We start from the raw sequence: 24,380 nt of genomic DNA, 5'->3' as shown, positions 1-24,380 counted from the left end.
GGAGCTGGGTGGAGAGGGGAAGGATGCTTAGCACTATATCTAAATCCCACTCACCCTCTGTAATTTTGTACTAGGCTTAATGAACATCTGACAGAGGTTGCCTCTCTCTCCTCAACCCCCCCAATATTTTCTTTCTTCTTCATTCCTAATACCTCCTGTCAGGCATAACCTCTCAAGATGCATATCTGCCTCTCTCACAGATCTGTTTGACCGTACACTTCAATCTCTCCGGTCACTCGATTACAGACCTAAGAGTGGCTATCCTTCAACAAAAAAACTTCAAAAACAGACTCCAACGAGAGACTGCTGAATTGGAATTAATTTGCAAACTGGATACAATTAATTTAGGCTTGACTAGAGACTGGGAATGGATGAGTCATTACACAAAGTAAAACTATTTCCCCATGTTATTTCTCCCCCCCACCCCACCCCCACTGTTCCTCAGACGTTCTTGTTAACTGCTGGAAATGGCCCACCTTGATTATCACCACAAAAGGTTTTCCTCCCCCTCCCCCCCGCTGGTAATAGCTCATCTTAAGTGATCACTCTCCTTACAGTGTGTATGATAAAACCCATTGTTTCATGTTCTCTGTGTGTGTATATAAATCTCCCCACTGTATTTTCCACCGAATGCATCCGATGAAGTGAGCTGTAGCTCACGAAAGCTTATGCTCTAATAAATTTGTTAGTCTCTAAGGTGCCACAAGTACTCCTTTTCTTTTTGCCAATACAGACTAACACGGCTACTACTCTGAAACCTTCCAGATTAACTAAGCTGTCAGTACCCTTACTGATGCCAGTCACTAGAGGGAGGTATGACCGTACACATCATCTAGCATATTACAGATGTACACTCCCTCACAAGAGCTAAGAAGCTGGGAAAAGGGTAGAGCAGCAAGGACATTAACTTCTCCCCTCCTGAAAAGGAAAGGTGATAATGCAACAGAGGCAGTGCTACAATTTATGGAGCTTTTCTTGACCTTCCACTAATGTGACCAATATAACTCTTCTGCTTGTAATATTAGTATGTGGAAGGCCTCATTTCTAATCGTCCATCTACATGTCATCTTGACACAGAAGATGGGGATGTAAAATCCTCCAAGGAAGAAAAAAAGACCCCAATAAGAGAAATACAGTATGTAGTTCTGGATACGAAAAAAAAAAATGAATAATGAAATTAAATGAAAGGATTACTGGAATTGTGACAATGCAGCAGGATCCATTCCAGTCAGGACAGAGACTAGAAAGATCCAAGTTTGTTATTTTGAACATTATTTACAATGTATTTATTATTAGTGATGACCCACAGCTTTGCTGCTCAACCTTATGGTTTTATAGCATGTCTGATTGAGGGTGGGCGAATATATGTGTTGTGCTGAAAGATCTTGTGTTGATTTGTGGGGGTGGTGAATGAGGGAGGTTTGTTATCGTGAGGGGCCATGTGTGTTTGGGTTTATTGAATGTGCTGACTGTGTTGTTGCGTGGGTGGCTTTGAAGAACTGTGGCAGTTGGGCCAAGCAATCCACAGTCTGTGCAGTCTCCCTCATACAACCAATGAAACTGTTGCATTCAAATTAGTTGCAGAGTAAGGGTAAAGATTGGTTGAGTCATCTCTGATATCAGAATGGTCAAGCACTCTTGGCATAACAGATACATGCCTTACTGTATCTGTACACCACACAGGTATAATTCATAAAGTCAAATGGCTGAGAATTTAAAAATTGGACTACAACAGATTGGGAATTCCAGTGATGACTGAAACTGGTGATATTCTGAACAGAAAGTGCTTTCAGCCTTGCTTTCAGCTGTTTCCATCACTTCACACTGACTCCATAGACACTCCAGGCTTCAAAATGACACACAGTCAGGTGATAATCCTGGAATCTTCTTATACAAATATATTCCAACCTGTGCCATTGTGTGGAGTGTCCAAAACACAGCAAAAACACCATTTCTGCCACAAAGTGAGGACAAGCATCACCAAACCTGCTCAAAGGAATTTCACAGCTTCCTGAAGGCTGCAGAGCATGGTGCTGGTTTGGTTCACAAGAGTTCAGAGAATGCAGTTAGCATGTCTCTACAACCTTTCTCCCTCAAAATTGCTTGAAAGGGAAGCACTTGATTGTGTCTGTAACTTCTCCCTATAGTCTGCAGTATTAGCTGCAGGCCCTATTTGCCAGGGTTGGTGTACATTTTCCGGGATGGTGGAAAGAAAGACAGGGAAAAATTGTCCCCAACTTTTACATGCTTCTCACAGGCAAGGTTTTATTAGACCTTTGCTTCATGGATCAGGTTTTGGTCTTTCATCAAATAGATCAAAAAGCACTTTAAAATTAACAAAGGTCAATCATTCCCCCCATTTTTACCGAGCGAGACACCAAGATGGAGCAGTTAAATGAGTTGCCCATGATCACTGTGATGGGAATGGAACCCAGGTCCTTCAGATTCCTAGTTGTGCACTCTGAACTCTCAGCCATGTTCGCACCATACAAAGAGGGAAACTCATATTTAGTTTGGTATGTGTCACTAGCAAGTGGAGTTAAAGTGATATAAATCTTAAAGGACACTTGAGCCTCAACTGGCATACAGCGAGGCATAGACACACAGAACCATACTTCATTGGCAGTTAATGTATGATAAATATTCTCTTCCAGTAAAGAGTTGTAATTCTTTTGATCTTTTGCTTGTTTTATTCAGTGAGTCATTGGTTACTCATTAAGTCCCACGATCCATTTGGTCCAATGACTAATGTATTTGGTAAGATCCCATATAAACCAGAAAAGGTAATAATGCCACCCAACCATCATGGTACTCAGTTCAGGATAGAGGAAAATTAATAAAGCAATAAAAGTGGTATAAGGGTTGTAAGATAAGAGATATGATGAGAATAACTTGAGAAAATAGCACTTATGTAGACTAAGAAAGATGACTGGGGGAGAGAGAACATGATCCACACTATAAATATCTTTCAAGTAGCAATCTAAATGGAGGGGGATTATTCATTGTCCCAGAAGAATTTAGGACAAAATACCAAATAGTCTGAGGGAGAGAAAAGTTTAGGCTGGACATTCAATAGGAAAACAACAAAATAGGAGGTGGTCAAAGCACAATCACTACAAATGTTCAAGAGGAGGTTAAATTAAATGTATTAACGGGAATAATGTCATTAAGTAAAATGCCTGGAGGATAAGGATGTAAAACTCTAAATGCATAATCTTGCAAAATGCAGAGGATCATGTTAGGATTAATCCAATTGGTCTCTTCTGGCCCTATTGTCTCAGGAAAGATGACTTTGTGGGGAGAAGTCCAGATTTGTTTCCTAGGCATTGTAACATGGTGAGCTCTCCACTCGCAGAAGAAGTCTGCAGTACTCCAATAAGCTAGGCACAGCATTGTGAGAACTGAAGTTCCTAAACAAGATCATTATATTGACTTGGCCTGTCTAATATGTATCCCGCATCCCAATTTCTAGTTTTCAGTGTAGCTCATGCTTTCAGAATTCCCGTTTTTTTGCCTCTAGAGATGCCCAGCCATAGGAACTAATACAATAAACTCTCTTCAGACTTCCAACTGCATACGAGTGTATCCTAAAGTTATGAGTCCCATAACTTATTCATCTATGTACTAGGGAACATCTCCTCTAAACATAGTTAGGCCTTGTACATCAAAGGAAGATACTGATGAACAGTCTTTTATAGGACTCTAACCACTACATGCAGCACTTAGGTCAGCCCTGTTAGAATACTATATTGTGTTTCTTAACTGTCCAGAACTAGAATCCATTTGATTGAACTGCCAAAAGATGTGCAAATGCACAGCTCTTGTTTCTTTAAAAAAATATTTTTGTTTTAGTCCTTTGTTCCTCTCATGCACTAGGACTGCCTTTGAAAGAATTTCAAATGGCTGAGTTTTAACATTTCCAACAGAGAAATTACAGGTCTGATTCCTCCACAATGCCTTTATTTCACCCAATGAGCAGAGCATTAGTGAAAGTTTCAGTCTTCCTATATACCCAACAAACATTTAAAAACATAAGTCAGGTACTTTATGTCTCTCTACTTCTGAGACAAATGGAGATGAATTTAGAAGATCAATCCAACACTTATCCTTGGAAAAATATTTGTGTTTATTTCAGTAACAATCGCTCTCTGGAGAAAATACAGTCAATAACACTTCAATAAAAGCGGCCTTTCAGTTTGAAATAGTGGTGATCATTGAGTATCAGAGTACATTTCAATCCCACTTTCCTTAGCACACAGCACTAGGTATTACATTATTTCTCTCTGCTCAGTTCTTCCTGCCAGCTGTGCTTACCCAAAAGAGTCGGAACCTTCACTGCTCCCAGTTCTTGTGTGTGTTCTGTCATTTCCCAGCCCTACCAATTCCACTGGGGACACAATCATACATTCAGTTTAATTGGCTATAAACACTAGCGACTACTCCTCCAGAAAGCGTACCAGAGATTTTTATGTCCAGAAGGGACTACAGTGATCATCTCCGGTCTAACCTTCTGCATAAATGAGTCCCTTACATCAATTGTCAAAACAGTTATAATGAGAAATACAGTGTTGGAATATTGAAAGCATGTGAAAAGCAAACACAAAAGTGTTCTGCTATTATTTAAAAAGCAAAGATTTTTTTTGAATGTACCTTCTGAGCTATGTCAGTTGCTCAGTTTGGAAACTGTATAAATTATGGGTTACCACACACTGAAACATGAACATGTTGAGGTTCCTTTGGGCTAGAAGAGTGTGACTTAGTTTAGAATAGTACTGTTAAAGCAGTAAGGTTTCTAAGGTATTGTCTCTTCGTTGCCTTAGGATAAATATATCACCAGATCAGAGTTTGAACCCAAGACCTTCAAAACTGAAAGAATAAGCTTCAACTGCTTGAACTAAAGGATTCAGGCCTGATCTACCTCTAAAACTTAGGTCAACCTAACTACATCGCTCACAGCTGTGACCTAAGCCCTGGTATAGACACTGCTAGGTCAACAGAAGAATTCTTCCATCAACCTACCTACTGCCTCTTGAGGGGATGGATTTACTACAGTGACAGGAAAAACTTCTGTCACGTTAGCAAGTGTGCACATTACAACTACAGCTGTGCACCTTTAGCGCTTATAGTGTAGGCATAGCCTATGTCCCCTTACTAGCAGCTGCAGCAGATTGATTAACTTCCTGTGTGAACCAGCGACTATATAGGGACAAAAGATGCACACTTTTCTACTGTAAGTTATATACAGAATGATTAAGATCAACCTTAAATGCAAAGAGATTGTTAAGATGCGAAACTCCAAAATTTAAAAGCACTATGCATATCCTGTGGAATAATTCACACGTTATGTGTCTTTAAAATTGGTATTTGTTAAAATGGACGTTTGGCATTACCAAAAACCTAGGGATGAGAGGTTTACTCTTAACTTTCCAGTTGATTGTGGCTTTCCTCAGCAAAAATCTGAGGTATAGTTTTGCCTCCTTTAAACGTGCACAGTTTCACACTTAGCAAAAAAAGAATGTCTGCTGCCTCTTAACTGAATGGCTATTTTGAATACAACTTCTATCTGTCCCTGGATAGGGAGTGTAAAAGAGAGGACAACGAAGAGGCCACTAATATTCATTTATATAATTTTGGAAGATGTTAGCTACCACAGCGATGAGCACAGCAGGATTACCTCGGTATGGTAGATAAATAGCAAGGGGAAGGGTGAGCAAACGTTTGATGATCCTTTTAGTTCCTTACCAAAGGAAAAGGTGGTATGGAAGCACTGTTTCTGTGTGAGTGATTGGATATGTATACTAGCCTAAAGACTACAGATGTCAGTTAATGGCTCATCATTCTTCAAGTAAGAACTATTAGTCCTTCCTGCTGGTAATAGCTCATCTTAAGTGATCACTCTCCTTACAGTGTATATGATAAAATCCATTGGTTTATGTTCTCTGTGTGTGTATATAAATCTCCCCATTGTATTTCCACCAAATGCATCCGATGAAGTGAGCTGTAGCTCACGAAAGCTTATGCTCAAATAAATTTGTTAGTCTCTAAGGTGCCACAAGTACTCCTTTTCTTTTTTTGCAAATACAGACTAACATTGCTGCTACTCTGAAAACTGGATTTATCTGTTACCATCCCTGCATGTCATCTTTACAATACAGTATGAACAAGTTCAGTACAAAAAGCAAAATTAATTCAGTCCTATGAGCTATATTTATAATGTATTGCAATTACTGGAAATAAGATGCAGCACACAGAGGCTATTTTCAATATTGTTAGTAAAGTAAAATGAATGTTCTGCCTGGATCCTTTTTCTAGTAAATCCTTTTTCATAGGAACAGAACCCACTCAAAATTAACTCTCCCTTTGTGAATATATACATATCTTCCTAAAGGCAGAATTTTGCAAGGATTCTCAAAGTCCTAAAACACTTTCAAGATTGCAGCCAACTAGCTTTGAACATGAGTATTAAAACATAGCTTCTTCAACAAAACAATTTGCCAGTTCAGAGGTTCTGGCAGCTGCCATCTTCAGCATCTGTACATGGGGACATTAAATTGACTCCACAATGAAGGAGCAGCTGTCTCTTCATGCTTCAAGCCAAAACTTTAATTAATGGAGTTTAGGAAGAAGCTTAACCTGTGGACAGGTTATTCCATAACTATCTACTGCAGGATTTTTTTGAGCATTCCTATGAAGCTACTGGTCCTACATGGTGTCAGAGACAGAACTAGAGGAACTAACAGCCAATCTAATATGGCAGTTTCTATGTCCACAACATTAACTATTCTGGCACTTGTACAGGTATTACCATCCATCTTACATTAATTCATTTTGATACAGTACAGTTCTACTGCTTATAGCACTCTGATTGCAGATTAACTGCAGATGAAGCCCATACCCAATAAGGGTGCTGTTATATGGCAGTGAGGAAATTATTTGTAGTAGATAAATTGTTTACTGATAACAGATGTAACTGATTATTTACACTTCTGCAAATGTGTCTCATTCCACTAAGATGCAAGAAAATTAAAAACTTTGCAATAAATCATTGATACGGGAAGAGTAACCAGCTTTCTCCAAATGCATCCGATGAAGTGAGCCGTAGCTCACGAAAGCTTATGCTCTAATAAATTTGTTAGTCTCTAAGGTGCCACAAGTACTCCTTTTCTTTTTGCGAATACAGACTAACACGGCTGCTACTCTGAAACCAGCTTCCTCTGCTAACTCTCAAAGAAATGTGGTTATGCTACACTGCCCCAAAAGAGATGAGAGAACGACATCTCTCTCCACTCTCAAACCTGCACAATGTACTGTAGTTCTGTGTTGAAATGACATAGAAAAATTAACACACACAGTTTAATTGACTTTACTTATCATCCAAGCATCTTCCATTTCCTCATAAATAGGAATTAGCACGTTTAAGGTGTTACCGAACTGTAAGTGCTGCCCAAATATAAAACAACCCCAACGGTCCCTAAAAGCTCACACTCTAAAAAGATAAGACAGAAAAATCAACATATTTAGAAAGAGGTGTACACTTCCTTGTTGTTTTAATTCCTCTTTCTGCCTCTGCAACCCTCACCCTTTTCCCTCCTGCCACCTTTATGTTAGATGCCAAAGTCAACCAAACTGTCATTCCTGCCATGATGCACCCCCCGCCAAACTTAGGGCATCTGGTTACAACCCTTGCTGAGTCTCCTCTAGTAGAGGATTACCAGTCTTGCGATCCCACAGGCGCTCAAGCCACCTGGTTCTGCACAGTGTTAGCAATCTATACTCTCTCTCATTCTGGCCTTTCAGGCAAGCTTCAGGTTTCAGATTCCCTGTCTGAGACCCCTTCCTTGGGATGTAGGACCCTGCAAGTCCAACTTCTTTCATCCCTGACACCAGTGCTGACCTTTCCAGCCCCCCTCGTAATTAAGGCAAGCCCTCTCTAGAGGTCGACCCTCATGGGCACTCGAGATTCTGTTTAAACAAAGTACACAAGGCTCACAAAGAAATTTCTTAAAACACACGTGTAACCACACCTTACTTTACTCTTAAAAAGCATACCAGAATTACAAATCTATGGAGAAAACAAACACACCCCTGAATGCAATTCCCTTCCCCAGTGTCCTCTCTATTCTTGAGTCCTTTGGGGGTTTTTAAGATGCTTCCTGCCCACACATCTTCTTTCACTGACAGCCATGTGGCGTTCCAAGTGGTTCCTTCGTATGGAAATACAGGCAGCTGTGTCTTCTTGGTCCTGTGAACTACTAGACGGTTGCTTAAGAGGTGTAGGAGGCAAGGAGCAAGCTGAGTGTTCCGCAGTTCAAATGGGCAATTAACAGCCCCTTCCACCTTCCCATCCAGATGGTCATGAAAGAACAAAATCAGTCTTCAGAGGGAGGTCTGGGAGATTAAAATGGGAAGCCCCCAGCCCATTTTTGGATTGCACAGCTAGAAACTATGGATGCTGGAGTACAGCTGCAGAGCCTGAAGAGGTTTTGGGCAAGGTGGGTACTGAGAAAGGACAGGCACAGCTCATTGTCCCCATCTGCCCAACAAACAGATCACTAGTTGCCTCCTAGGCAAAATCAGCTATCTCCCCATCTCATCCTTGAAGACTCTGTTCTACCTGAGAGAGAAGAGATTTTGTTATGTGGGAGAACACAGTAACATTGTTCTGGGGTGATCCTCCCTCGAGTTGTGTCAAGAATAGAAAATAGGTAGCAGAAGGGACCCAAGACATACTCTTATCTGGACCAACCCACTAACTCACCCTCTCCAGGGCACTCCGTATCTAACAGGAGGGAAATGAAGGATGAGATTTTTTTTCCTGCTCCTGGGTCAGAGAAGACAATGAAAGATGGGGCCAAGAAGCCACTCGCTGAGGAGGGGGAGAGCTTTTGAGAAGTTCTTTTGGAGGAGAAATCAAAGATTCCTTTATGAAGGAAAATAGGAAGGCACACAGGCCCCCTTGATCCCAGCTGCCACTCCTAGATGAGGAGACAAGGAGAGGAGGGAGCCCTACTTCAACATGTATCTTGCAAACTCCTGCCTGACACCGAGGTTCTCTTTGTAAGTCACCTTCTTGGGTATCTAGAAGGACTTGTAAGCTGTTCCACTGAACCTTTGGTGACCTACTTTAGTAGAGCGTGTTCATCTAGATTTTAGCCACTCACATTCATGCTTGGGCCTGGCATGGAGCTACCACAGCAAGATCACAGCATGAGCAGAAAGGAAGAGGGAGCATGGGCAGAACAGACCTGCTTCTGAAGACTTCAGGGGAGCAGCACCTGAGGGACAGCTTTTTCCATAGGAAATTTCCTTTGCCCTCATCTGCATTATGTCACTCCAAATCTCTCTTGAGACCTGGAAGAAAGATGGTGCCTCAGCAGAGAGGTACCAGGATCAGCTACTCATAATGAGGCAGGAGAACATCTGGGGAAGCTGCCTGTATGCCAAGAGAAGATGGAACTGACCACAAACAGTATATCCAAGACTGGTTACCACCAGTGTGATTGACAAAGAAGATAGAATTAATCTCCATCTACACTGGTGGAAGACACACCACAAAAGTGCATCAGTTCATTAGGTAGGAGAGAAGCATGGGCAACAGAGAGAAAAAAGGAGAAGGTTTCATTTGGCAAAAGGACTCTGAACGGAGATGATATTATTAGTTGGAGCACAGTTCATATGTAAAATGTACCACATCTCAGCCTTGATGCTTTATTGCTTCCCTGCTAACAGGAAAACTGAAAGTGTGCCAGTTCCCATGTCTGATTTGCAGTAGTGCCTTGCTATTTAATCAGCAGAAGGAAAAAGGGACAAAAGAAAGAGAATCTCACCTATAAGTCTCCTCCTCAGGGAAACAATGAACATTGGAGTGTCAGGAAATAAAGGCTTCTAGACAGGAGATGAACAGTGAGTCTAGCTTACATTTCTATATTTACTATCACGTCTCTTCAGATTTCTCTGTTATATCAATTCTTTTTATCTGAGCTTCCCATTTCTCTTTTCACTAGACTGAGTTGGTTTTCTAGTAAACTGTTAGTTTCCATTTTATCAACTATAATCATTTGCTCAATTGTTTTAATAAAAATGTTGAGAACAGGTGATAAATTTCATTATTTTTTAAAAAATTTTCATTATATTTGTCAAGATTTTTTTTTTAAAAAAGTAGCTACACTTTAATTAAAAAGTATTTAAAACTTTGGACCAGCTCTAAAATTGTAAAGAATACGTTGGCCTCCCACTCCAAGATTTGCACCCATGCACCTGTCAGCTACCAGGGTAGTATACAACACTGAGGTAGCAGGAGCTATATGAAACCTTCCTCTCTGTTGCACATCTAGGTCATGGACAGTATCTCAGTGACTCGGCCTGGTGCTTTTCCTTCTCCCTTGCTCATCCTTCCTCCACTACCAAGTAATAGTCTGCCACTTTATAAGGAAAGAAGTGGAACGGGGTGGAACAGCCAGCAGATGACTTCTCGGAGGCAAATGGAAAGCCTAACTTGCCCCACTTTTGAAGAAGGCAAGGCTTATATTCCCCTCCACTATTTTCTCAAGTGTCAGCATTTATTATCCCTACCATCACCATGCTCATATGAGGCAAGGGAACCACCAGCTGCCTCCCATAACCAGTCTACCACTGCTGGAGCTAGAGGGGATTTGGGATTAGGATAGGAGGTAACATAGTCCCGGGATAAGACACCAGTCTGGAGCTAAGGAGACCAGGGTTCTATTCTTGGCTAACCTACTGATCTGCTGCAACAACCTGGGCAAGTCACTTTACCTTTCTCTTCCCCCACCCACAATTGAGATTCTCAGCAGAGAAACCGCTTCCAATTCAGCCTACTCCTGGTCATGATAGGATACCCTCCCAAAACATTCACAGGCAAGTTTGGACAGTGTCATAGACATGAAATACGATCTAGAAATTAAAGTACTGAAGTGTTACTTAGTATCCAACAGAAGCCTGGTGTTTAATGTATGGCCTTGTCTTAGAACTAGTTGAACCCGCACTTTTAGACACTCACCAGACTGCTGTTAGAGGATCCAAACACTTAATTAAGCCTCCAGAGTCTGAACAGGGTCCAGGCACTGCTCTGCCATGGGATCTCTACACACACATTCAGGATGCAAATTTTCTAGTTGGTATCCCCACTACTCCTGAGAGCCGAGTTCTTACAGTCCAATTACCTAGTCCCTGGGACCAGAATGCTAGCCATGAGGGCACTCTGGATTTAAATTTACCTCTTATAGGGCATGTGATAGGTGTAGCAAGTAATACACACAGGATTCTGAAACATACAGTATAGCGTGGCCCCCTGTTTCTCCAGACACTAAGCACAAGGCTACATTTTGTTATCCATTACTGTCTGGAGTAATTCTGTTCTCCAGGAGAAATATGCATTTCTGGATAATTTTTTCCCCCTTTAAGTTTGTCTTCCAGTTGTTTTTAAATTAAAAGTTTCCTTGGACATATTTTATCATGCTGGACATCAAAATTCAGTTTATTTTCATTCCTATTATCTTACACTTTCCATTTTTTTATTTTTAATCCTTTCATTAGCTCTTTTAGCATGGGTAACTAGAACATCAGGCCACTACAGGGTTATGCCTTGAAATTTCCTAATTGTATTACTTCTGTTATCTGCTTTAAAAAAGTTATGGTTTTTTTTTTAATTTTTTTTTTTTAAGTCTTAATACTTCCACTGACTTTTATCCCAATGGGCAATATCTGATGTAGTTCCATTGTCTGACTTTTGTTTCCTTTTTCGTTTTTTTAAATTTCTTTTCCTAGTTTCATTATATATAGAAACTGGATATATACACGTCCCAAGGAAGCCAACAAAAGACTACAAGATGCCTTTTGAAAATACAGATACGAAGCTCATGCTTTTCAAAGCCAAATCATTCATGGTGCCTTGATAGAGGATAGTTAGGTTATCTAAACAAATTTCATGAATCATTTTAATACTGATTTTGGTACAGAAGAGAGCACTAAGAGAGAAAAATCAACGTTGTTGCCATGGCATTACATTTGCAAGAAAAAAACATCCCAAACCCAAAACACCTTGCAGAATTATATATGTGACCCAAAAGCCAGAATAAAAAAAAATACATGCCAAGAAAAATCACTGCAAGGAGTAGAAAGGACACCTGACTGGTTCGGTAGATATGGATCAGGGCACTGAAGACAATTCAATACTGAAATATTTTGCTTTTAGAGAGGGATTTTTGCAAGAATGAGAGTGACATTTAGGGGGTAAGACAGCAGCTCTGAAATATTTTCTTTTTGGAAGGCAGTGGCCTGTGTTTAAAAAAAGGAAGTCTGGATGAGAAGGCAGAGGGATTAAAACAACAGCTCAAGCTGTGATCTTTTCTTTCATGACATGAAACCACATTTTCTCTTCCACTTGTCACACACTGGTGCAAGGTTATCATATTATCACAGCATGGGGACAAAACAAAATTAGATACACAATCTGTTCACAGGACTTGAGCAAGTGGACAATAAGTTTTCTGCTCTCATACACCAAATCATTGTTGTGACCTCATTTGCAGTGCAAGCTTTCTACTAAAAATCCTCAAATGATTCATTGTGCCACAGAAATCAATAGCTGTGGGTTGACCTGATGTATATTTGTGGAGTGCTCCAACGTCATTAAGGTTATCAGAACTCAATCCCTCAAAACATGCCTAGCAGGAACTCAGATATTAATATTAACAAACAGCACTTCTTCTGCATTTTAATCTTCAAAGAGCTTTGCAAACAATTAGTTCATTGAACAGAGAATGCACTTAGCAACAGGAGGAGGATTGACTTACATTACTCTCAAATAGCCTCTTCAGCCACTGCTTGGAGCAGGGTTGACAGGCTTTGGAGAGATGAAAACTGGATGAAAGGGCAAGGCAATGGAAGAGAGAAGAGTAAGATCCTAGTGGATTCAACCCTTAAGCAAAAGTTCTATTTACGTGTCTGAAAAAAAACCATTAAATTATCTGTTAAACTAGGAACTTACTTCCTGGCAATACTGCAGAATTCCTTCTTTTGTTCCAATGCAGGTCTTGGTCCCTGAGGGGTCAGATTCCCATTTTCCATTCTGAACATTCATATGCATATTGAGTTTGCCACAAAACATGGCAATTTGGGGCTCTGCCAACAAGCCAGCATTTCCATCAGTAGGCACCTGGAATAGGAGGAGAACATTGTTATTAATTATTGAAATTTCAATCCAAGGTGGGTAACAGTTCAAATGAACTGGAATCAACAATTTCTGCTAATCTATGCACAGAGATTTGGGAGATTAAAACAAAAATCTCTTGAGTAATTCAACACACAAACTCAAGACATGAGAGGTTTTAAATTGAAAACTCTTTGGGGCAGGCATTGACATTCACTATAAGCTTGTCTAGACTAGGATAAAAGACATATGTAGTTAACACAATGTTTTAACTTCAGCTCATCAAAAATGGGGAAAGTTTTCATAAAACTTTGGCCCCTTTTTCATTTAAAAAAACCCAAAAACAACCTGAAATTTTCAACCAGCTCTATTTAAATTAACACTTTTTAAACACTTCTGTAGACAGGATAAGGCGTATTTTAAATGTGTGTTAGCTGGTACGATACAATGTGAACCCCAACTCCCCACCGAAGTTTCTAAAATACAGTTTACCTGGACTACACAAGACACTTAAAACTGTGTTACCTAACACATTTTAAAAATACATTTTTTATCCTATTGTGGGCAAGCCCAATATGTCTTTACAATGCATGGTACCATGGGCCCCCCCCATCTACTTGAAGCATCTAGGTGTTAATAGAGTACAAACGACGAACAACAATTAATAACACCCACCCCCCCAAATACCTGTGTAATTGCTGAAGGGAGTCACATGTGTAATGTGTAGACCTCTATTTGATACACACACAAACACCCACAACAAAAACCTTAAGTTGTTATACCATAACAATTCACTGGGGCACACTTAAGATGGTCTGTGGAGCTTTATTTAGAAATTCCCTCATTTTTAAATGATTTTTCCTGTAATGAATGTCATTATTATATTAATAGGCTATTTACATAAAACTTTAAAATCTGAAAGTTTCTGTTTGGCCATTTATATATATGCATCTTACATTCAGATATCATTTGAACCCCCAAGAATTTCTAAATGCCTTATAAACCGGTGCTTTCAGAGACTGCCATATGTTCTATAAACATCCTTCTGTCTAGAACTTGTCTCCTTAAGTAACTGAATATTGAACTTCTTCAAAGCTGAAATCACCCTCAAGATGCTGATTGTGCAGTGAAACCATGTGACAGGAGATAAATCAGTTGTCTGAAATGAAAGAATCAGCAGATACATTAACCACAATGTACTAACTGAAAGCAAACTCTGGCAAGAATGCAATGGAAACAGATGTTGAACATCAGCATCAGAGGGTATTACCTTCCAGCAGGAATACGGATGGATCTAAGCATCTGTGTTGAGCAGCACTCTAAATATTAGGAGGTTGAAAAATTAACCAGACACACCAAGTGGTTGAGCCCAAAATGGAAGAAAGATCTCCCATGAAAGTTCTGGGCCAGCACGGTAGCAAAAGCCAAAGATAGCCTTCCTTCTGCCCCTCACACTGTCCTTTCCATCACATCACATAGGTGAGAGGTTTACCGTAGGAGTGGGTGGGTGAGATTCTGTGGCCTGCATTATGCAGGAAGTCAGACTAGATGATCAAAATGGTCCCTTCTGACCTTAATATCTATGAATCACATCAGACATTTGCACTATCAGGCATGCATGATTCTCGCCCCCCACCCCCACGCAGCCCTCACATTTAGGGGTAGACTCATGTACTCATGATATTGCAGTTGCTATGATTCAGGCAACCAAGTTTTTCATATACAAATACAAATGGAGGTTTTCATTGCCCTCAAGCTCACTTGCATTCACATAAAAAGGTATAACTTGCATCACATGGTCATTTCTATTCTGTGGAGCAGTACAGGAAAGTAAAAAAACCTGGCTGTTAGGAAAACAGACCTATGTGATCCTCTAAGCCAGTGTAGATGCAGGGAAAGCCCCTGACGGTCCGGCTGGTTTTTTACCTGCCGTGTCCACCGGTTCGGCCCAATTGCAGCTCCCACTGGCTGCGGTTCGCCGCTGCAGGCAAAGGGGGACTGCGGGAAGCGGCACGGGCTGAGGGACGTACCAGCTGCTTGCTTCCCGCAGCTCCATTGGCCTGGATGCAAGCAAACCGCAGCCAGTGGAGCTGCGATCGGCAGAAGCTGCGGACGCGGCAGGTAACAAACCGGGCCAGCCTGCCAGGAGCTTTCCCTAACAAGCAGCTCCGAACAAGGTTGGGAAAACTGCTCTAAAGTGCTACAGTAGTAGCTTTTATGATCCAACTTTTTGCTTTAGGAAGAAGGAAGAGATTTCCAAATACTCTCCCCACCACTGCATCCCCTTACCATTTTGAGTCTCCCTCCAATCACTTTGGTGTTTTTGTGTTTCACATAGTTTATCCAAGCAGGGTGAATTGACAAGATTCTTATAACTGAGGCCCCAAAAGTTAACAAACAACAATACCTAGCTCTCACATAGTGCTTTTCATTACTCGATCTTCAAAGTGTTTTACAAAGGAATTCAGTATCATTCATCCCATTTTACAGATGGGGAACTGAGTCACAGAGAGATCTCCCAGTAGGTGAGTGGCAGAGAAAAGAATAGAACCTAGGGGTTCCAAGTCCCAGATTAGTGTGCTATTTGCTAGACCATGCTGCCTTCAGTGTGTACAACAATTTCTGAACATCACTGAAATTGATCAGTATCTTGTGTATTTCACTTTCCTGTTATTTAGGTCCCTATTAATAGATTACCTTTCCTTGCCAGCAAAGTGCCATGGTAAGGCAAAAACTTTTTAAGCAGCAGTAAAATGAAAGTGACGCAACAACCTGATAACTTGCATCCAAGAGTTTTTAAAAGAGCTGGCTGAGTAGCTCATTGGAGCATTAATGCTGATTTTCAATAAGTCTTGGGGCACTTGGTAAGATCCAGAAAATTGCAAGAAAGCTAACGTTCCAATTTTTAAAAAAGGTAAACGGGATGACCAGAGTAATTACAGGTCTGTTAGCCTGATAGCGATCCCTGACAAGACATGGAGGAGCTAATATGGGCCTTGATTATTAAAGGAGAGTAACATAATTAAGCAACTCAACATGGGTTTATGAAAATAGATCTTGTAAAACTCAACTTTGATATTTTTCTAGTTGTGACAACACAGTTTGGTTGATAAAGGTAATAGTGCTGATTAATGTTCTTAGACATGAATAAGGCATTTGACTGGTTACACATACGACATTTTGATTAAAAACTAGAATGATATTAAATTAACAAGGCCACAATTAAATAAATAGATTAAAAACTGGCTAAACTGATAGGTCTCAAAATGTACTTTCTACTCAGGGTATCATACTGAATAGGTGCGTTTCCAGTGGGGTCCCACAGGGTTGCTTTTGGGCCTTACACAATTTTACATATTGATCAATGATCTTTAAGACAACATAAAAAGAAAAGGAGTACTTGTGGCACCTTAGAGACTAACAAATTTATTAGAGCATAAGCTTTCGTGAGCTACAGCTCACTTCATCCACCAAATGCATCCGATGAAGTGAGCAGTAGCTCACGAAAGCTTATGCTCTAATAAATTTGTTAGTCTCTAAGGTGCCACAAGTACTCCTTTTCTTTTTGGGAATACAGACTAACACGGCTGCTACTATGAAACCTAAGACAACATAAAATCATTACTGACAAATTTGCAGATAAGACAAAAATTGGAGGAGTGGTTAAATAATGAAAAGGACAGGTCACTGATTCAGAGCGATCTACATCATTTGGTAAACAGAGCACAAGCAAACAATATGCATTTTAATACAACTAAGTGGAAATGTATGTATCTAGGCACAAAGAACGTAGGCCATATCTACAGAATAGAGGACTCTATTCTGGGAAAGAATGTCTCAGAAAAAGATTTGGAGACTGTGGTGGACAGTCAGCTGAATATGAGTTCCCAAAGTGACGCTGTGGCCAAAAGAGCTAACGTGACCCTGAGATGCATAAAACAGGGGAATCTCAAGTAGGAAGAGTGAGGTTATTTTACCTCTGTGTTTGACACTGGTGAGACCACAGCTGAAAGACTAAGTCCGGTTCAGATGCCCACAATTCAAGAAGGATGTTGATAAATTGGAGAGGGTTCAAAGAGCTACGAAAATGGTGACGGCATTAGAACATATGCCTTACAGTGACAGACTCAAGGAGCTCACTCTAATTATCTTAACAAAGAGAAGGTTAAAGGGTGATTTGAGTACAAATCTCTCAGTGGGGAACAAATACTTAATAATGGGCTATTCAATCGAGCAGAGAAAGATGTAATACGATCCAATGGCTGGAAGTCAAAGATAGACAAACAAAATGGAAATAAGGTACACATTTTTAATGGTAGGGGTAAGTAACCATTGGAACAAATTATCAGGAGTCACAGTGGATTCTCATCACTTATAATTTTTAAATCAAGTTTGGATGTTTTTCTAAAAGATCTGCTCTAGGAATTATTGTGGGGAAGTTCTATGGCGTGTGTTATACTGGAGCTCAGACTAGATCAGAGATTCTCAAAAACGTAGTCCATGGATGACCAGTGGTCCGTGAGCTTCATTCAGGTGGTCCACGGATAGTTCCCTCTAAGGTGTGCACCTGGGTGGCCGCACACAAGAGAATGAAGGGCCACCCACCTAATTAGTGGAGCCAGGACCCTGGAAAAGATGCACATGTAAGGTGAGGTGGTGGCCATGTGAAGAATAGGGGGTTGGTGGGAGAGAGCAGTGGGGTGAGGAGAGAGGGTGGGGGGGGAATTTGGGACGTGCAGGGCTGCGACGGCCAGATAAATAGACAACTTTCCCCAGCTCCAGAGCTGCAGCTGTTGGGGAGAGATGGCCCTCTTTCTCAGCCTCAGCTCTGTGGCTGCTATGGCAGGGGAGAGACCTCCTCTCCTTCCCAGCCCCCAGCTCAGAGGCCGCCGCAGCAGGGGAGAGAAGGCACATCGATCGCATTAGAAAGGTAAGACTACTGATATTAAAATACGAGTTGTGTGCTTTTATTTGTAGAACAAAAAAAGGTAATTATTATTAAGGGTTTTTTTATATAGCGCTTTTATCCAAAGCACGTTACAACAGTTAGTTAACGGTACAAACAACATTTGAAAAGATCATTAAGTGGTCCACCGAAAGCCTCAGCAATTTTCAAGTGGTCCGCGAAAAAAAATGTGAGAACCACTGCATTAGATGATCACAATAGTCCCTCTGGCCTTGGAATCTAACAAAATATGAATCACCAGTGGCTGCATACTAAAATGTATTTTCACTCTAATGTTCTCAAAGGAGAAAAAAAAAAAAAACAGTTGTAAAACCTAAAAGATGACATGATCATTTTGGGGCTGGAATGAAGGAGAATACTTCAGAAGGGTACAATCCTAGAATTTAACTGTTAAAAAACCAGGATTTGATCATTTCATCACTCAATCATTGTCTCTGTTCAAAAGTCAGCAAGTCGGCAGACATCTCCTTAACACTACTAAAGCCAACCACAGACTTCACACACGTCCTCCTTCCACCACCACACACACACACACACGCATACAGACACACAAAATATTATTTCAAAGTCTTCTTGATCATCATCTTAGGGCTTGTCTTCACTATGGGGGTAAGTCGACCTAAGTTATGCTCCTCCAGCTATGTGAACAGACTAACACGGCTGCTACTCTGAAACCTGTCATAGCTGGAGTCGACGTAGCTTAGGTTGAATTACCTTGATGTCTTCATTATGCTGTGTTGACAGGAGGCGCTCTCCGGTTGACTTCCCTTACTCTTTTCGGAGAGCTGGAGTACTGTAGAGCGCTTTGCTGTCAATTTAGTGTCTTCACTAGACCCCCTAAATCGATCCCTTCTGCATTGATTGCAGCAGTGTCAATCTCCCCATAGTGAATACCAGCCTTCAGTATAAAACACTGTAAAAGCCAGAGACTTCTTTCATTTCAAGAAGTTACCACCATAGTATTATCTGCAGAGTTAGTTCTAAACAAAAGAATATCATAGCATATATAAAAAAAAGATGAAGATGAGAAAGTCTTGGATTAAGAGACTAGAGGATGCGATTTTAAAGGGAAGGGTTTTCCATTCATGTTCTACAGGAAATCTCGGTCTGGTTGAAAAACAGCTACCTGTAAAGGCTTTCATGGTATAACTGCAAATTTTACTGAAATCAAATTGAAAAGTCAAAAGGATAAACCTATTTGCTAATTACTAGTAAAGATGAGAGGCTTGTAGTTAATAAGGTACCAGGAAGCAAATGGATGGTAACCACCTCAGTTTAACGTAGTTTCTTAATCAAAGATCTGAAATGGTCAAGTATGTTATTTCAGATCCAAATATTTAGAACATAAAAGTTAATTTAAAGGCTCAGTAGCATCTCTTAGGTCTTGTCTACATTGCACTGTAAAGCGCACCAGCGGTTGTGATTTGTAAAGCACTCTAAGGAGCTGCACTCTACCAGCCCAGATACGACCCTGTTGGTGCACTCTAAAAGCTACCCAGTCTGTGCATGTCGTTAGCATGAGCTAAATACTGTTTAGAGAGCACCAGCAGGTTTTCCACAGTGCAATTAGAGCTCTACACATTACAGCACTTTACATATCATACCCCTTTAGTGTACTCTGCCAGCTCCTTCTAGACAAGCCCTTAGCCAGCCAGAAACCACTGTAATAAACAAATCCATCCCTTCCTTAAGGTTAAAGCAGAGTTTAACTTTGAAAATTATACATCTGAAATATTCAGGATTATGATCTGAACAGTTCAGCAACACTGATAATGTCTGTGTTAACTGCATATGTATTGTAGTCAAGAGTTAATTAGCCATGCCAGTTCAAGATACGGAAAGCAGAATATGTTCATGACTTGTTTTAGTAATTTGATTAGCCAGTAAAAATAATCCTACCCACCACAAGCCAAAGACAAGGTGAAAGATGTGCCTGCATATTAAATTTCAAGTTTGTCAGACAAATGAAAAAAGCATGATGCTTCATAAGGGCACTAAAACAATCATGAACTTCCCTAATGCACATTTATGAGATGGAGTAATTTTAACAAAAACTAAATCTGTCAAGAAGAGTTGATTGGGAAGGCTGGGATTCTCTGTAAATGATAAAAGTTCATACACCATGCCAACTATGGAATGATTTTTATTTATCTCTACTAAAAATCAGTGATTAAAGGAAATTGTATCAAATCTTTAGGAAGAAAGTACTAAAATGTATTTTCTTTGAAAACCTGGAGGATTATTTTACACAGGCTTCTTCACGGGAGAACTACAAATAGTTGCCTCAGTATTTACGTTACAGATATGTCACATTTGATATACTCATCTGTAGGGCCCTACCTAATTCACGGCCATGAAAAAGCGTCACGGACTGTGAGATCTGGTCTTCTCCCCTGATCTTGTGCGCTTTTACATCTATACTATACCGATTTCACGGGGGAGACTAGCGTTTCTCAAATTGGAGGTCCTGGCCCAAAAGGGAGTTACAGTGGGGTATTGCCACCCTTACTTCTGTGTTGCCTCCAGAGCTGGTCGGCCGGACAGCAGCAGCTGTTAGTCAAGTGCCCAGCTCTGAAGGCAGCGCTCCACCAGCAGCAGCACAGAAGTAAGGGTGGCAATACCATACCATGCCACCCTTACTTCGGCGCTGCTGCCTTCAGAGGTGGGCAGCCGGAGTGACAGCAGCTGACTGAGGCCCAGTTCCGTAGGCAGCAGTGCAAAAGTAAGGGTAACAACAACATACCAGGCCATCCTTACTTCTGCGCTGCTGCCAGCAGCAGCGCAGCCTTCAAAGCCGAGCTCCTGGCCAGCAGCCCCCACTCTCCAGCTGCCCAGCTCTGAAGGCAGTACCGCCACCAGCAGCAGCAGCATAGAAGTAAGGGTAGCAGTACCACAAACCTCCCCTACAATAACCCTGAGAACCCCCGCAACTCCTCTTTGGGTCAGAATCCCTATAACTACAAACACCGTGAAATTTCAGATTGAAATAACAGAAATCATTAAATTTACAATTTTTTAAAATCCTATGGCCAGGAAATTTGGTACGGCCCTACTCGTCTGTGATCCTTGAAACATTAGAATTCATGAACAGGGGTCTAGTTTTACTAATCAAGTCCAAGTGGGTAACATGTAACCCACATTATTACAAAATCCTCTAATTACCCACTGCATATTTCTCTCTTAAAAAGAAAATGGACTTACTGCTGGATTCCATAAGTCTGACTACTTCCATAGCACAACTGAGAAATGCAGGGGGAGAGGGAAGAGGAGAGGTAACATTTTATATTTTACACACACGCACGCACACACACACTTTTCTATTTCTGTTTGGCATGTATGCATATCCAGTCTATGGCATTACAGTTGTTTATTATTTTATAATAGATATAGGAAATGGAATCTCTTTTAGTTTCTACATTCTGTCATAAAATTTCTATGATATAAATTTGTAAAAAATTAGTCTTCATTTCATATGGATCATCCAGTTTGTAGGAGAATTCCCTTGCTCTTGAATTTTCTGGTGACCTTCTTCAATTTAAAACTCATAGTAAAACCTTGTCTGAAGTGGTGTTGTAGTCATGCTGGTCCCAGGTTATTAGAGACAAGGAAGATGGCCTTGAACCAACTTCTGTTGGTGAGCGAGACATGCTTTAGAGCTTACTCAGAGCTCTTCTTCAGGTCTTTAAAAATTTTTCAAGACTGCAGTAAAATTTCCTGAAGGAGACTCAGCTTTCAAAACTTTGATAAACACTGATATAAAAGATATTGGGAGAGACAGAGGTTGAAAAGTGACAAGCCAGTTGCATTTCCCATAATTACAACTACAGTATGGAGTGACCCATGTTTTGGACTATAAAATAAGAAATAAGAATTGTATTAACATAATTATTTCTCTAGTTTTATGTGTAACTATGATAATTTACAACTGTGTTTTGTTCTAGCACAAGTGCAGTTTGCTTCACTTCACAAAATCCTTTGTCTATCCTTCTAATCAATGGCATTACCTTGTTTCTGTTATCGCAAACCACGACTGTCTTCATTCAGCGTGTCCAGAATATTAGTAGCAAAACATGCTGTGTGAAAGCCACTAGGTTAAGCTTAGCACAGATTTTGGCAAAACTGTTCAATGAATCCACACACACACACAAAAAAATTTCAAAACTTCCTCAGCCTTACTTTGCATTTCTACTTTACGGGCAGCATTATCTCCTGTAAATATAAACAAACTTGTTGTCTTAGCAAATGGCGGAACAAGAAGTAGGACTGCATGGACTTGTAGGCTCTAAAGTTTTACATTGTTTTGCTTTTGAGTGCAGTTATGTAACAAAACAAAATCACATTTGTAAATTACACCTTTATAATAAAGAGACTGCACTACAATACTTGTATTAGGTGAATTGAAAAATGCTATTTCTTTTGTCATTTTTACAGTGCAATTAAAAATATAAGTGAACTGTACACTTTGTATTCTGTGTTGTAATAGAAATCAATATATTTGAAAATGTAGAAAAACATCCAAAAATATTTAATAAATTTCAATTGGTATTCTATTGTTTAACAGTACAATTAATTGTGATTAATTTTTTGAGTTAACCGTGTGAGTTAACTGCTATTAATTGACAACCCTAATTCTAATATTAAAAACATATCAACTCCTCACATCTCTCTGCTGGAGGTCCTGGAAAGATTTTTTTTGCAGGTGAGTGGCTGGAATTGGACTTATAAATGGATCTTTAGAAAATGGAAGGGTATAGCCTCAGCTACAATTTGAGCGAAAGGGGATGCCAATTCTTAGATTAGCAGCCACGGAAATCACAATGGCAGCGGCATCATGCTATTTGCTGCACTACGTTCTTGTGACATTTCAGTTTGCAGTTTCCTTCAGGCACTTGATTGTTAAAAAATGCACTGCAAAGTAAGAAAACTGAATTTAATGAAGGAATTTATTTATTATATATATACTTCAAAGTAAAAATCATTTATTTTAATTAGCAGTAGTGCTGGTATACTTAAACAGAACTTTCTCCTTAGTTTACATTTACTTCTTTTGACTCTATGGTTTTGTTAGTGCTTTTAATACATAATAAGCAGCACATATACATTAAAATATCAAATGAAAACCTGTCACCAAGATTTCCCCATTAACCTTTCTACTGATGCCCTAAACCTGAATTCAAGAAAATTCTGAAGACTTCAAATTAAACATTCTGCTTCAAATCAGATTCTGTTGCACTGGAGTAAAATGGCACACCTCATTACTAAGGCCCTACTGAATTTACAATATTGCGGAAATAGTTGATCCTGCAATATTAGACTTCCCCTGCAATTTTGACAGCAGGAGCTCTTGCTGTTAGCCCCGGGGGGCCAGTGGCAGGGGCTCCAACTGTCAGCTCTTCCAAATTACCGCAAATAATAAAGGTCCATTATTACTTTTCTGTGATTTTCCATGTCTTGTCTGCAACTCAGTCACAATTATTTGACAATCATCCCATGATTCAAATAGGACCTTACTCATTACCAATTAAAGGTAACAGTAATGTGAGCACCAAAGAGCTTTCCAATTTAAATAAAATTAGGATTCACTAGTTCTAACAGACTGGTAAAAATACTGCCTCCATTGTGTTCCATACTACTGTTTGGTTTAAGATGGGGGAAATTGGACCCACAGAGCAAGTGAAATCTCCATTAAGAACAATCTAGCACACCAACTTTGAATTCCAGTTTATTCCTGTTCAGTAAGACCAATCAAAACCCTACATTTTTCTCTTTACTTCCTTCTAGTTAACATCCTGTTTGCTGTTCATGCTCTCTCTCACATGCCTAATAAGTGACCATTAACATGTGAATATACCTAGTGTAATCTTCTTTTTAGTATGCTAACTATGCTGAATTCTGAATTAACAACTGACTGCATGCAAATATCTTACCTTATGTTTTAGTTCAGATCATTTATTCAGCATAGCAGCTGCTTCCAGAAAAATCAAATCCTCAGTGTCTCATCTAACTCTTCATTCAAAAGAGTTCACAAGTCAGCATCTCTGACCCATTAAATAAGATGCCTTATGGTTTTAAATTAATTTCCCTATTTAGCTCCTTCCTGCTGAGGAAGTTCAGCCATAAACTTACCTTTCCCGTAAATTAACTGCTCTAAAGCTAGCCTCTTACACCCAATGGTAAAAGGTCAAGACTTCCACTTTTTGCCCACAAAGCTGTACACATGTGATAGAAAGAGAAACTCCAGGC

The 24,380-nt window shown here is 40.1% G+C and overlaps 1 protein-coding gene across 5 annotated transcripts in view; it reads right to left on the bottom strand.

The window, feature by feature from the left end:
* The window catches only part of LOC119850223 (amyloid beta precursor protein), a 296,641-nt gene that overhangs the window by 209,998 nt on the left and 62,263 nt on the right, over positions 1-24,380 (bottom strand). For all 5 annotated transcript variants that reach the window (XM_038388150.2, XM_038388151.2, XM_038388153.2 and 2 more), the window contains exon 2: positions 13,010-13,177. In XM_038388150.2, the coding sequence (XP_038244078.1) occupies positions 13,010-13,177 (168 nt within the window). The remainder of the gene's footprint in view (positions 1-13,009; positions 13,178-24,380) is intronic.

The sequence above is a fragment of the Dermochelys coriacea genome, chromosome 1 (genome assembly GCF_009764565.3).
Source record: "Dermochelys coriacea isolate rDerCor1 chromosome 1, rDerCor1.pri.v4, whole genome shotgun sequence".
Taxonomy (NCBI): Eukaryota; Metazoa; Chordata; order Testudines; family Dermochelyidae; genus Dermochelys; species Dermochelys coriacea.
This window is presented reverse-complemented; position numbering and strand designations above follow the sequence as displayed.